The sequence below is a fragment of the Limanda limanda genome, chromosome 6, assembly GCF_963576545.1.
Source record: "Limanda limanda chromosome 6, fLimLim1.1, whole genome shotgun sequence".
NCBI lineage: Eukaryota > Metazoa > Chordata > Actinopteri > Pleuronectiformes > Pleuronectidae > Limanda > Limanda limanda.
This window is the reverse complement of record NC_083641.1, coordinates 23727175-23740291: the sequence shown is the minus strand read 5'-3', so window position 1 is coordinate 23740291 and position 13117 is coordinate 23727175. Positions and strand designations below refer to the sequence as shown.

At 40.8% G+C, this 13117-nt stretch overlaps 3 protein-coding genes across 3 annotated transcripts; 2 read left to right on the top strand and 1 right to left on the bottom strand.

Moving 5' to 3' along the window:
• The first annotated feature begins 1462 nt into the window (after positions 1 to 1462).
• On the top strand, positions 1463 to 2398 carry LOC133002987 (olfactory receptor 5B12-like). Its single transcript, XM_061072575.1, has one exon. The coding sequence runs from the start codon at positions 1463 to 1465 to the stop codon at positions 2396 to 2398; it is 936 nt and encodes a 311-aa protein (XP_060928558.1).
• Positions 2399 to 5904: 3506 nt separating this feature from the next.
• chrna10a (cholinergic receptor, nicotinic, alpha 10a) lies at positions 5905 to 9427 on the bottom strand. Its single transcript, XM_061073649.1, has 5 exons — positions 9367 to 9427; positions 8413 to 8558; positions 7778 to 7932; positions 6664 to 7196; positions 5905 to 6596 (listed from the first exon to the last, which is right to left on the bottom strand). Exons 1-5 carry the CDS (start codon positions 9425 to 9427, stop codon positions 5905 to 5907), a joined length of 1587 nt encoding a protein of 528 aa, XP_060929632.1.
• Positions 9428 to 10988: 1561 nt separating this feature from the next.
• On the top strand, positions 10989 to 12173 carry LOC133003848 (post-GPI attachment to proteins factor 2-like). The gene is made up of 5 exons (XM_061073665.1): positions 10989 to 11165; positions 11305 to 11554; positions 11652 to 11758; positions 11846 to 11954; positions 12043 to 12173. The coding sequence occupies exons 1-5, from the start codon at positions 10998 to 11000 to the stop codon at positions 12171 to 12173; spliced, it is 765 nt and encodes a 254-aa protein (XP_060929648.1). The 5' UTR covers positions 10989 to 10997.
• Positions 12174 to 13117: the final 944 nt, after the last annotated feature.

Below are 13117 nucleotides of genomic sequence, written 5' to 3'. Positions count from 1 at the left end.
GTTTATTGATTTGACCTCATGACTATTTTCTGTGGTCTTTTCCCTGTTCACTTACAACATGGTGCAAATCTGTGATCGGTGGCCCCTTGATTTTATGAGTTTATTCTCAACCGCAACACGTTAAAGTTGATTGACTTTTAAAGTCATACACATAAATCCAGATATAGAGACTGGTGACCTCTATGACATCAGGTGCAACTGTCACTGTCATGGATGTTGATGTGCACAGGCCCTGAAGTGGTCGTGAGGCTGTTTTGCGTAGGCATCTGTCATGGAGAATGGTCTTGTTGCTACAGTATTCTCTTGAAAACAAATGCAATACTGCTTTGTGAAGTGATTGAAGTCTGCTTCACGTCAGTGGTAATGGAACTTCACAAAGCATTGACCTACAGCCAGGCTCATATCTTTTTTGAGTCCCCTGGAAACATTTCCAGTGTTTTTTTTCTTTGCCAGTTTCTGTATTTGCATGCGTTGTGACTTTTTGCAGAGCATGTGTTGTACAATTGTTTGCAGTGCGTGGAGATCTCTCGTCCACAGTAGATTCCTGATTCCACTGCTTTGATTTGTCCCACAATTTCCAGGGGTCTGTTTGGCCAGTTTATCATCCTGCCACCGCATTTCCTGTAAATCCGCTTCTGTGTAACGCTGCTGAAAATCGAACAAACCAACACAATAACACACATTTGCAAACACTATCTTTGACTGGTGAGGTGTATTTAAAATAAATTACTTCAAGAAAGTTTGACTTCAGCCACAAAAACAATGTGATATCCCTTTCATTAGAGGGGCATCTGACCTCTGACCTCAGGGGCGTTTTTTCCAACATAGATATGTCTAAACATCTCCACCTGGGAATGCATTGTACAGGGGGTTTAAACCCTTGCTGAATAAAAAGTCTGCCGTCCTAATGGGGAAGACATTGTGTTGATGTTTCTCACACTGAGGATAAAAGAGATCGAAATGTAGCAGATGAGCCCAGACTCCCCCCCCCGAAGGCAAGTTACTGTCACCTACTGTATGTGTTTGTTATTTCACACAATATCAGGACTGTGTCTGGTTATAGCTGTTGTTGGTTTATATATATATGTATAGGATAAAGGTCCTCATCACATTTCATGTCAGTAATGCCACCACTATGCATCTTTATGATTCATTATATTTTGATTCTGTAATTGTGTCTTCCTTGGTGCTCTGATGATGAGTTGTGTTTTTACAGGAGAACAGAAGAAGACTCAAACTAATATGTGATGTAAGTATTGTGTTAACGTGCAGCAGTTATTTATTTAATGTGTACTTCTGACAAGTTAATGTGAATATTTTCAGTAACGATTCACTTTATTTCATTTTGGACAGAAAATAGAACATGGAACAACAACTTTTTATATAAATTTGTCTTTTCTGTGTTTTTTATTTTTTCTAACATTTTCTCCTCTTGCAGTTTGTTACCATCGAAATAAACAGAATGGAAAGAAACACGACAGTTGCAAGCGACATCCTGCGAATCCAAGGCTTTGACATTTCTCCGGAGTTCACGTACCCGGTGTTCTTCATCCTGCTGTTCTTTTACTCCTCCCTACTTTTCTCCAACATCGGCGTTCTTGCGCTCATCATCAGCGAGAAGAGTTTGCACCAGCCCATGTTCCTACTGTTCTGTAACCTGCCTGTCAACGATCTGATCGGTAACACCGTGCTGCTGCCTCGGCTGATGGCTCACGTCATCTCCACCGAGCGCTTCATGACCTACAACCAGTGCGTGGTTCAGGCCTTTTACAGCCACACGTTCGGCTCGGCCTCGCACATGATCCTGGTCATTATGGCCATTGACAGATACGTGGCCATCTGCCACCCGCTCAAGTACAACTCCATTATGACCACCAGAGCCGTGATCGGCCTGTCGGCGACCGCGTGGGGGGTGTCGCTGGTGCTAGTGTCTGTTCTGATGGGCCTGACTGTGAGGCTGTCTCGTTGTAGGTCAGTGATACAAAACGCGTATTGTGACAACGCATCCCTGTTCAAGCTTTCATGCGAGGACGTGACCATCAACAACATCTACGGACTCTTCTTCACCGTGCTGCTGTTCAGCTGCTCGATGGGGGGCATCGCCGTCACCTACTTCAGAATAGCCCTCATCTGCTGGATGAAGAAAAACAAGGATCTGAACAGCAGAGCCCTGCAGACGTGCGCGAGCCACCTGGTCCTCTACCTCATTATGCTCTGGTCGGGATTCTTAACCATCATATTGCACCGTTTCCCAAATTACCCAGATTTAAGGAAGATCGCATATATTCTGTTCCATGTGGTCCCTGCTAACTTGAATCCGATCATTTATGGAATGCAAACGAGATTATTACGTGATAAAATTATTAAAATGATTCGCAGGAAGGCGGTTGCAATCTAACATCTCCTGTTTTACGATGCCCAAAACATAGAGACAGATATATTTAACATAATGACTAAACTAAAATGTGTTTATACAAAGAGGCCTGTTATATAGCACGCAAATATTCCTATTGGGTTTATTTTGAGTTGTGTTATCCTCACTAAAAAAAATTCAACAGGATGATACAATAAAACAACTTTTTCCTCAAATCGTTGCTATAATAATGACGATCAGTGAAGATAGAATTTGAGTATGTTTGAGTTTTTATTCTCACTCTCTCTTAATTGTAGAACTATTTCCAAATAGTTTTTAATATTCAAATGTGATTAAAAACACAGCTCTGCTGATTTAGCCTTCAGTCGTTTTTTTCCGTTGGGCTCAGATTAAAGAGTCGTAGTCCATCAGGGATAATACACAACAAGAAGGAGGCAAATGGTTGTGATCCGGGGGATTTAACAGATAATCCATGTCAGTGACTCTGAGACTTATTTTCACACACACAACCATCGCCTGGTTGTGTTTCTGAAGATTCTCTTTTAAAATAGGATGATTGTTTATTTCTAGAATAGATAACATGTATATATTTACATCACAATGTTTATTTCTGTGTCTATTTATTTGTATGTACTATATGTTAATCCTTTGACCCATTACTTCGGATATCAATAAATAAATGTTGCTGTACATAAACTAATCATAAAGCAAAGACACTTTCAAAATAAAAGCTTAAAATGGTGGAAATAGTATCGGTTGAACATGTTTTTGATTTAATTTGCTATTTCAGGGCTGAGCTTTAAAACTTGACATAACATAAGGTTGAAAGTTAGGTAATGCAAGTTGTCAACAACAAATAAATAAAGAGTTCATCAAAGATTTAATCATAGTCAGGGCTGGAGGAGGGCAGGTCGTGATACGGCCTCCAGATGTTTCTACGAGCTTTGGAAATCTGAATGTTGGTAACGTTTCTGTATGAAATATAAAACTAATAGCTCCTCTGCTACTCTGTAAGGACATGTATGATGTGCACACCAATGCTCTGCAGTTAGATGGCTTTTCCCATGATGAGCAGGCTCATGAAAAAAAGCCACATGAGGAAGCGATCTAAAACTTTGGCCACCTTCTTCCACTCCCCAGTCAGTTTCTGCGTGGCCCTCTGGTCCCTGTAGCAGTTGGCTATGTACTCAATGTTACGCAGCAGCTGCCTCTCATTGCTTTGGCTGCTGCCGGACGTCTCTCTATCGTTTCCCCCCCGACTATCTTCTTTAATTCCACATTTTGTGGCTGTAGAACTCTTGAGACATCAAGACGTAGAAATCAGGCTCTAAACTAATTTTATCATCATTACTTTACATTAGATTACAGAAATAATGATGTGACACAATAACTTATAATTCTGATCTTTTACAGGAACGTATTTGCAACAATATCATGTAACTGGATTCTGTCGACAGGATTACATCAGATAGATGCTTCATTACAAGTTCAAAGCTAATTTATTAATGAGCCCCACTGGGACCTGAGTAAATGATGTGTTATTAACTGTCTCAGGATGTAATTACTCCCTGGACAATGTGCAAACCTCCGGGTGATAATGACATCTTTTGTTATTAGCTAATGACTGATGTTGTTGAATGACACCCACAGCAAGTTAGACATACAGTAAATAACTTTCGAACATTTGATTTCTTAACTTTACTCAAGTATTGTTAATATCCTGTTAACATTTATATTAAGTTCAACATAAAGCAGCACGGCATAGTCTTTACTGAAAATGTGTTTTTCCTCTTTTAAACTACATTGTTTTCTAACAAGCGGCTCCTTGTTTGTATTAGTAGTACTACTCAGTAGTAGTACTCAGTTAATAACAAATATATAACATTAAAATGGTGTTTTTCAGCTTTTCTTGTTTTCTTTTCTTGTCCACGTGTCCCTGAAGAAAAACACTAATTAAAACAGTTGAGTTTGTTTATTGATTTGACCTCCTGACTATTTTCTGTGGTCTTTTCCCTGTTCACTTACAACATGGTGCAAATCTGTGATCCGTGGCCCCTTGATTTTACGAGTTTATTCTCAACCGCAACACGTTAAAGTTGATTGATTTTTAAACTCATACACATAAATCCAGATAGGCCCTGAAGTGGTCGTGAGGCTGTTTTGTGCTCTGCTCAAAACATAGAGACAGATATATTTAACATAATGACTAAACTAAAATGTGTCTTATACAAAGATGTCTGTTTCAATAGCAGGCAATGCTTCCTATTGTGTTTTTTTTGAGTTGTGTTATATTCACTTTGATTGTCAAAATATTCACCAGGATGATCAAATAAAACAACTTTTTCCTCAAATCGTTGCTATAATAGTGACGATCAATGAAGATAGATTATGAGTATGTTTGCGTTTTTATTCTCACTCAGTTAAAGTTGTTCCTTAATCTAGAATTTAAATAATGTGGAATTTTCCAAATAGTTTAATATTCAAATGTGATTAAAAAAACAGCTCTGCTGATTCAGCCTTCAGTCAGTTTTTTCTGTTGGGCTCAGATTAAAGAGTCGAAGTCCATCAGGGATAATACACAACAAGAAGGAGGCAAATGGTTGTGATCCGGGGGATTTAACAGATAATCCATGTCAGTGACTCTGAGACTTGTTTTCACACACACAACCATCGCCCGGTTGGGTTTCTCAACATACTCTGTTAAAATAGGTTGTTGTTTATTTCTACATAATTACCTCACAATGTTTTTTTCTGTGTCTATTTATTTCCTACATATTATTACATTTGTAAAATTAAGTTTTTTGAATTAATTAATTAATTGAATGACTAGAGTTTAATTCAGTGGAGCAGATTCATCTGCCAAAAGATTCCTCTGCCAACATCCCCACACATTATTCTTCTTCAGGCCTCATCCTCCACCAAGTTTGGTGAAAAACAATTAAGTAGTTTTTGCATAATCCTCCAAACAAATAAAACAACAGACAAATAAACTCTGGAAAACACAATCTCCGTGACAGAGGTAATGAATTGTTTACTGGCTTTACATATGTTACACTGCATCTGCACTGAAGCTCCTTGAACAAATGAAATATAATAAAATAACTTGTGAAGCAGCAGTGTGTTCATCCTTTGACCAATTACTTCTGCTATCAAGAAATAAAAGTTGCTGTACAGAAACTAATCATAAAGCAAAGACACTTTCAAAATAAAAGCTTAAAATTGTGGAAATAGTATCGGTTGAACATGTTTTTGATTTAATTTGCTTTTTCAGGGCTGAGCTTTAAAACTTGACACAACATTAGCTTGAACGTTAGGTAATGCAAGTTGTCAACAACAAATAAATAAGAAGTTCATCAAAGATTTAATTATAGTCAGGGCTGGAGGAGGGCAGGTCATGATACGGCCTCCAGATGTTTCTACGAGCTTTGGAAATCTGAATGTTCGTTACGTTTCTGGATGAAATATAGAAACTAATAGCTCCTCTGCTACTCTGTAAGGATATGTATGATGTGCACACCAATGTTCTGCAATTAGATGGCTTTTCCCATAATGAGCAGGCTCATGAAAAACACCATAATGAAAAACATCCACATGAAGAAGCGATCTAAAACTTTGGCCACCTTCTTCCACTCCCCAGTCCGTTTCTGCGTGGCTCTCTGGTCCCTGTAGCAGTTGGCTATGTACTCAATGTTACGCAGCAGCTGCCTCTCATTGCTTTGGCTGCTGCCGGACGTCTCTCTATCATTTCTCTCTCCGTCGCTAACACCTGGTTTCCTGCTTCTCCTCGGACCCTCCGCATCTGCGCAGTCCATGCTCATAAAAAACCCGTTTTTCCAAGCACCGTAGTGGTTTGTTGGGTTCTTCCCCATTGAGCCTATGGGACTCATCATCTGGTCGATGTCCTCCCTCTCCTCTGCGTTCTCTGTCTCTTGTGCTCGCTCCATTTTTAAGCCACAGTCCTCTCGGCCTGCTCCTGCCTGACCGTTCATGGTGCAGTCGGTGTTTGTCGCCAGAGGAAGCTCCTGCTTCTCTGGTTGTGGAGACATGCAGTTCTCTCCGACTTCATAAACAAAGAACATTCTGGCCATGTACTGCATAATGACTGTCTTGGCCCACTTGGGAACAGGCTTTGCATCGGGGCCACAGTGGTGGATGTTCATGATGAAGATGGTCAGGGCGGTGGAGGCCGTGATCATGGTCATGGTTGCAATGTAATATTTTCCTGTGGAAGAAAATAAGATAAGGGAATCAACAGACTTCTATCTGAGTGACTTTGACTTGACACTTACCAATAAGAGGTACGTTATCAGATGGCGGCATGATCTCTGCAACCAGCAGCTGGAAGACAGTGAGGGCCAGCATCATGGTGACCCCCAAAGACACCTTCTCTCCAGAGTCAGCCGGCAGGTAGAAGCCCAGTGGAGCCAGGAAAGAGATCATAACGCACGGTATTAGCAAGTTGAAAACGTAAAAGGCAGCTCTTCTTTTCAGTTTCAGTATGTAGGTCACGTCCGGGTAAGGCTCAGCGCAGCAGCCGTACTGGATAACGTTCTTCTTGGCCGGCATGCCCTCCACCTCCCATTCCACGTTGACCACCAGGTCAGCCAGGTCCGCGCTCTCCATGGCGTTCAGGATGTCCAGCTGGTTCCCGTTGTAGGTCCAGGAGCCGTACGTGAACCTGCACTGCTGAGCGTCGAAGGGGAAGAAAGACACGTCCACTTTGCAAGAGCTCTTGGTGATAGCGGGGGAATCCCACATGATCTCCCCATTGTGTCGGATCACCACATTGGTGTCCATGGGGCCAGTGAAATGATTGTCTGCACTGAAACACAGAGAAAACTTCAAGAAATAATTTTATAAATTAGATCACTGTACTTCTACTAATCATCACATACCAAGGTTTTTTTGGCGTACCTTTAAAAGATACTTTAATTTCCTGGAGTAGGTGGAGAAAAAGAAACTTGATCAGGATACAAAGGCACAAGGACGCCAACTGAGGGAAGAATCAACTTCTTTTGGAAAGTTGGACTCATTCCTCAGTGTTGTGTCTGCATTTTATATCATTGCAGTAATGCAAAATGTTTGTGTTTACATATTTAAGCCTGTGTTGACCCCACATGATGTTTTTAGGTCACATTAAACAATATAATGACTTCTCGCCTTCTCATCACGGCTTGTTCTTGGATCTGAAATAAACTATGAATATTCTTTAGCTGTTTATATTCAGAGCCCCATGGACAAAAAGAGTAGTTGCATTACTGGTGTATAGAAATCAGACAGAGGCCTGGACACTCCGCTGAATAACAACTTCAAGGAGTGTTCAGCCTGTGCCATGTATCCTGACCAATAAGAGTCACAGCTAAACAGTAGAGGATTGATTAACCCAATACCAGTCCGACCTACTTGTTATATAGGACTATATCAGGTCTCCATACATAACTACTAGGTATACGGATGGTATCGAGTCCATCGTAATCATCTTTATTCCATTTGAGGTGTGCATCAACCCACACTTGTCGTATCCATAAATATGCTGTCAAAATTTGGTTTCGCTCATCCTGTAAAACAAACAATTGGAAAATGACTGACAAACATATTTAGTTAAAAAGAATTGTGACAAAATATAAAAGTGGCATCGCTGGTTTGATACCAGTGTGTGAGTATCAGCACTAGGATGGGGCCTAACAATTGTTTTCATTATCAGTTAATCTGTTTTTTGGGATGAATGCGTCAAAATACGAATCAAAACCTCCACCAGAGCCTAAAGAGACAACTTTGAATCATTCTTTTTGTTCAACCATAAAACTAAAACTCAAAGATACTCAGATTACAACTAAATACAGCTGTAAAAGAAGAAAAAATCAGCTTATTGTGTAGTTTGGGACGTTAGAATCACTGGATTTGTATAACATTTATTTGTATATGTTGCTGTGATATGACTGATATGATTTGTTGATCCCTTGGACTGACTCATCAACCAATCAACCAGTTGTTGTCTACTCTAGACAGTTACTCTTGTGTCCACTGTGGTGCTTTACCATGTCGATAATTTGCGACAGCGTAACCTGCAGGGTCACATTCAGGATGTTGTTGGTGTCCTCCACAGGCCTCAGTGCACTTGTGTAGTTGATGAATAAATCTTTCAGGAGCTGCTGAGCATATTTCCCGTTTGCACACCAACAGGCTAAGACAGGGACAGAAACAGCCACGTCACCACAAAGCATCTGTTTTATTCCGGTTACTTTTCATTGTATGTATCTATATATTTTCTGTCTGGAGCAGTTGATGCTGAGGTGGGAAATATGGGAGAACATGGGAGAGAACATGGCTGTGTGACAGATGGTGGAAGGGGACAAACGGGATGTCGGGTGAGAGGCCCTTGTGTAAAGCTATAAAGAGATCAGGCAAATCTGACATCATGTACCAGCAGCGACTTCCTCTCCTCAGCCTGTGCATGTGGAGCGTAGCATGTGTTGATTGAACCATTAATCCACTGGACGCACAACATGTGAGTATCAGAATGAGTCTAAACAGGGAGATTATACATTCATGTCCTGAGAAAAGAGTGATGTTAGAAATGATTCGACCAGAAACATAATGTATTCTTTCCGGTTTTATGAGGGGGTTCTACTTTTATATCTTCACATGAACAGGTAGCTTGTGCGAAGATATTGTGAAGGGTTTTAAAAATGAAAACAATATATAACAGATCTTCTAACTGGGTCTTCTTTTCCAGTGTCAACTTTGGATTTGGACAGGCCAGATGTTACCGCTGAGCTGGATACAAAGGAAGGTTTACAGGATTACAATGAAATCCCTGCACAACCGCCTGCATGTTTCTGTGTAACAGCTTTCATGGAAGAGGAAGGAACCAATGAGAAGAGATGAATGATCCATAAAATACAAAAAAAATGGTGGTAACACAGAATTTCATATAGGCACAATTTTGGATCACATCACGTAATCTTATAATAAAATGCATGTAAACTTACTTGGCAAAACGATGATGCACAGAAGCAACCGAAACAAAGTTTGGAGTCTCCATCGTTTCATCTTGCAGAAACAAATCATCTCGATCCAAAGACCATTTGAGTTGCTCTCTGCCAGACAGGCTTCACTCAATGAAAATGAAAAACTGAAACGAAAAAAAATAAAAAAAAATTATGATAAATACAACGATGAGGGATACAGCCGTGATTAAGTGCAGAGTCTGAGCTGCAGAGAGGAATGAGAGGCGGGGACAAACAGAATGAACATGTGGTACCACATACAACACACACACAACACACACACACAACACACACACACACAGACACACACACCTAAAACCAAGTCTTAACCCTCATTGAATTTGCACAGCTCATTGAATTTGTGAGGACCAGCCACACACACACACACACACACACACACACACACACACACACACTCTCTCTCTCTCTCTCTCTCTCTCTCTCTCTCTCTCTCTCTCTCTCTCTCTCTCTCTCTCTCTCTCTCTCTCTCTCACAGACACACACACAAGACAACTAAGAATTCCATTGCATGGATATCTTGTTTATTTCGGCATATGTCAATAAAGCCTTTCTGGATGATTCCTGTGGTTCAGTGGACAGTGGACAGCTCCCAGACCACTCCTCTTGTAAAAAAAAATAAATACTAATCAATTATTTGCGCTTTATGTGTTTTACATTGTACTTTGTATCGTGCTGATTATTACTATAGAATAATCAGCACGATACACCTTTGATATATTGCCTGTGATCTGCGCATTCGCACAGCTCATTGAATTTGTGAGGACCAGCAATACTCTCTCTCTCTCTCTCTCTCTCTCTCTCTCTCTCTCTCTCTCTCTCTCTCTCTCTCTCTCTCTCTCTCTCTCTCTCTCTCTCACACACACAGACACACACACAAGACAACTAAGAATTCCATTGCATGGATTTCTTGTTTATTTCGGCATATGACAATAAAGCCTTTCTGGATGATTCCTGTGGTTCAGCACCGCGGACAGCTCCGAGCCTCATCCTCTAGTAATCAATAAATACTAATCAATTATTTGCGCTTTATGTGTTTTACATTGTATATACTTAGAATAATCAACACAAGACACCTTTGATCTCTCGCATGTGATCTGCGCATCATTTTTTGACGTATTCACACACGTGGCCTCCTCAGCTCTCTCCTCCGCTCGCCTTCTCTTCCGGGTGCTCGTGTTGTGACAAACACACTGGTTTCTTTTTCTCCTCCCGCTTCCTGTCGCACATGGACGATGCTGCAGCTGCAGGCCTGTTTTTCCATGTGACGTAGATTCAGCTGAAGATGTCTGAGGATGATGATCCGCACCGAGTCCATCTCCATCCCGCCGCCAGATTCAATGAACGCTCCCGTTACAGCGCAGTCATTCACCTGCCGGAGGCGACAGCGGCTATTTGTGAACAGTAAACACATCAGAGGTGGGTTCATTTCTGCAAATGCATGCAAATCACAAACGTAAATACGACCGTTTTGTTTTAAATGTACCTTATTAGCAACCTCCTCATTTAGACATGTAATATTAGCACATTCATTGCTGCAGGAATTGTGTTGAAGGTGTGCATACAGGAGATTTTTCCATTTGTTTCAGACCAAGATGCTTCAGGGCTCAAATATCTTTGGGCAAGAGAGGCCCCTGGTCATCAGGATTTCATTCCCAACCTGTGTGGCCACGACTGTGTGTCTGCCACTGCTCGGACTCATAGCATGTGTCTTCATCTCCTCGGTTTTTCATTATGAGGACTCCACCGGCACACACTGCCAGGTAAGGTCTCTGCAAACTGTATTATTCTTAGCTCAATGTTGAGACAGATTCGTACAAGTCGCTTTGTGTTTTAATTTACAAGAAATATGTTTTCTTCTTTTACTTGTCCTTGGTTTGAGATTTGACTTTACATTTCCAGGTTCCGAACTACCTGCCATCCATCAGTGCCTCAATAAGCCTAAGCCCCGAGAGCCACATATGGCGCTTCTGCATTGGACTGCACTCAGCCCCTAGGTTACTGGTGGCGTTTACCTACTTCAAATTTTACAAGACGCGCTTCGCCTCCAAGTTCCCCGAGAGTTTGCTCAGCCGCTTGAACCTGGCCTTCTCTCTTACTGAGAACCTCGGCCTCTTGCTCCTCACGTATGTGTCGTCCAGTGAGACATACTGTGAGTGATCCCTGTAGTGACTTCATTTTCAATCCAAGTATCTTCTACAGGAGATATTTGAAATCAAACTTATTTCTATGTGTATATTTTCCCTCAGTTGTACATAAGGAAGGCTTCGTCCTGTTCCTTGTCAGCTCCCTCATCCACATGCTGATAACCTGCCGTTTGTGGAAGGCTATTAAGAAGTATTCTCTGAGTCCTGAGGTAAGGTGGCATTCAACTCCTTCAAGATTTACAAGCAGAAATCCCTCATTTCAATCCAACCCAGACTTTCTTTTCTTTTTCAAACAGGATGCAAAGTCTCACCTCTGGAAAGTGCGTTTTTTACTCCTCAACGTATCCTTCTGTGGTTTTGCTGGATTTTTTTATTATAAACACAACATGTACTGTGAATCAGGGAGTAAGTATTTTAGTCTTTAAAATTTGGAAATGCCCAGAAAATTCCCAAAACACGTCTTTAACATTCTCCTGTGTCTTCTTTTTCACAGGTTATACATTTTTCGCCCTGTTTGAGTATCTCGTGGTCTTCTCCAACATGGCCTTCCATCTCACGGCGGTGTGGGACTTTAAGAGCCGGGAGGTCATGGTCATTTCGTCCTCTGAAGATAAAACCTTCTGACTAGAAACACAAGGACTAAGTGCTAAACACACAACCACTCGACTTCCTGATGATAACAGCCCTGCTCCCACTCCAGAAGACGAGTGGGACCAAGGCCTCTTCCACAGATTTCCGTGTTGACTGCTCTCGAGTCCTGAACAAGGTGCCGTTGTCAACGAGCAGAGACAGATTTGCACAAGTGCTAATTTTAGCCTCAGTGTCTCATTCATTGGAGCCTTCACCCACATACAGCACATTACGTATTATAATTTGCAGGTTTCAACTTTTGTATAATGCATAACATATGTGTGGTCATACTGTTTGTGTGCCAAAGTAAAGTGACAAGTGTTTTTCAAGTGTTCTTGACTTTTATTTGAGTGTCCTTTAAGAGTTTAATTTTGTCGTTTATTATGCTTAGATTTTAAATTTTAAGTAACAAAATTAAATTGTAAACTCCTTGTATTACATGTGGCCCAGTCCCTGTTGCTAATCCACAGCAGGTAATCCCCCACTCCAACCTAACTTTGACCCAAATGTTCAAGCTGCTGAAAAAAAAGCAAGTGTTCCTCAGATGAAAAGATCTGGACTTGCATTATTATGCACATTGTTACAAGTTTTTGGGAAAACATCATAAAATCATGTTAAATTCAATCAATAATTGAGGCTGTAATTAAAAGTAAGAACACAAATATTCTGATTTACCAGTCTCTTGAATGTGTCTGAAGAATCTCACACAGCCTTTCCTCTGTGAAATCCTCCATTTTTGGAGCCTCTAGTGTTCACAGTTTGTTGACACTGAATCAAGGAGATGGAAAGTATGATACTTTTGTTTTTTCTACAGCTGTACTTTTACACAAAGAGAAGATTAATTCTCACTGTAGTGTGACTGTAGTGTTTAATACACTTAATTAATATACATTATTATATCGTTGGTGTTTTATTTTATACACCAAGACCACTGTGCA

Bases quoted from the DNA above. Each gene is read 5' to 3' on its own strand.
- LOC133003848 (XM_061073665.1), top strand. From the start codon at position 10,998: ATGCTTCAGGGCTCAAATATCTTTGGGCAAGAGAGGCCCCTGGTCATC. The intron at 11,166-11,304 runs GTAAGGTCTCTG...TTACATTTCCAG, and splicing joins CCACCGGCACACACTGCCAG to GTTCCGAACTACCTGCCATC. The intron at 11,955-12,042 runs GTAAGTATTTTA...TCTTTTTCACAG, and splicing joins CATGTACTGTGAATCAGGGA to GTTATACATTTTTCGCCCTG.
- chrna10a (XM_061073649.1), bottom strand. From the start codon at position 9,427: ATGAAACGATGGAGACTCCAAACTTTGTTTCGGTTGCTTCTGTGCATC. The intron at 8,559-9,366 runs GTAAGTTTACAT...TCCCTGTCTTAG, and splicing joins GTGCATCATCGTTTTGCCAA to CCTGTTGGTGTGCAAACGGG. The intron at 7,933-8,412 runs GTAAAGCACCAC...TTTGTTTTACAG, and splicing joins TGTCGCAAATTATCGACATG to GATGAGCGAAACCAAATTTT.
- LOC133002987 (XM_061072575.1), top strand. From the start codon at position 1,463: ATGGAAAGAAACACGACAGTTGCAAGCGACATCCTGCGAATCCAAGGC.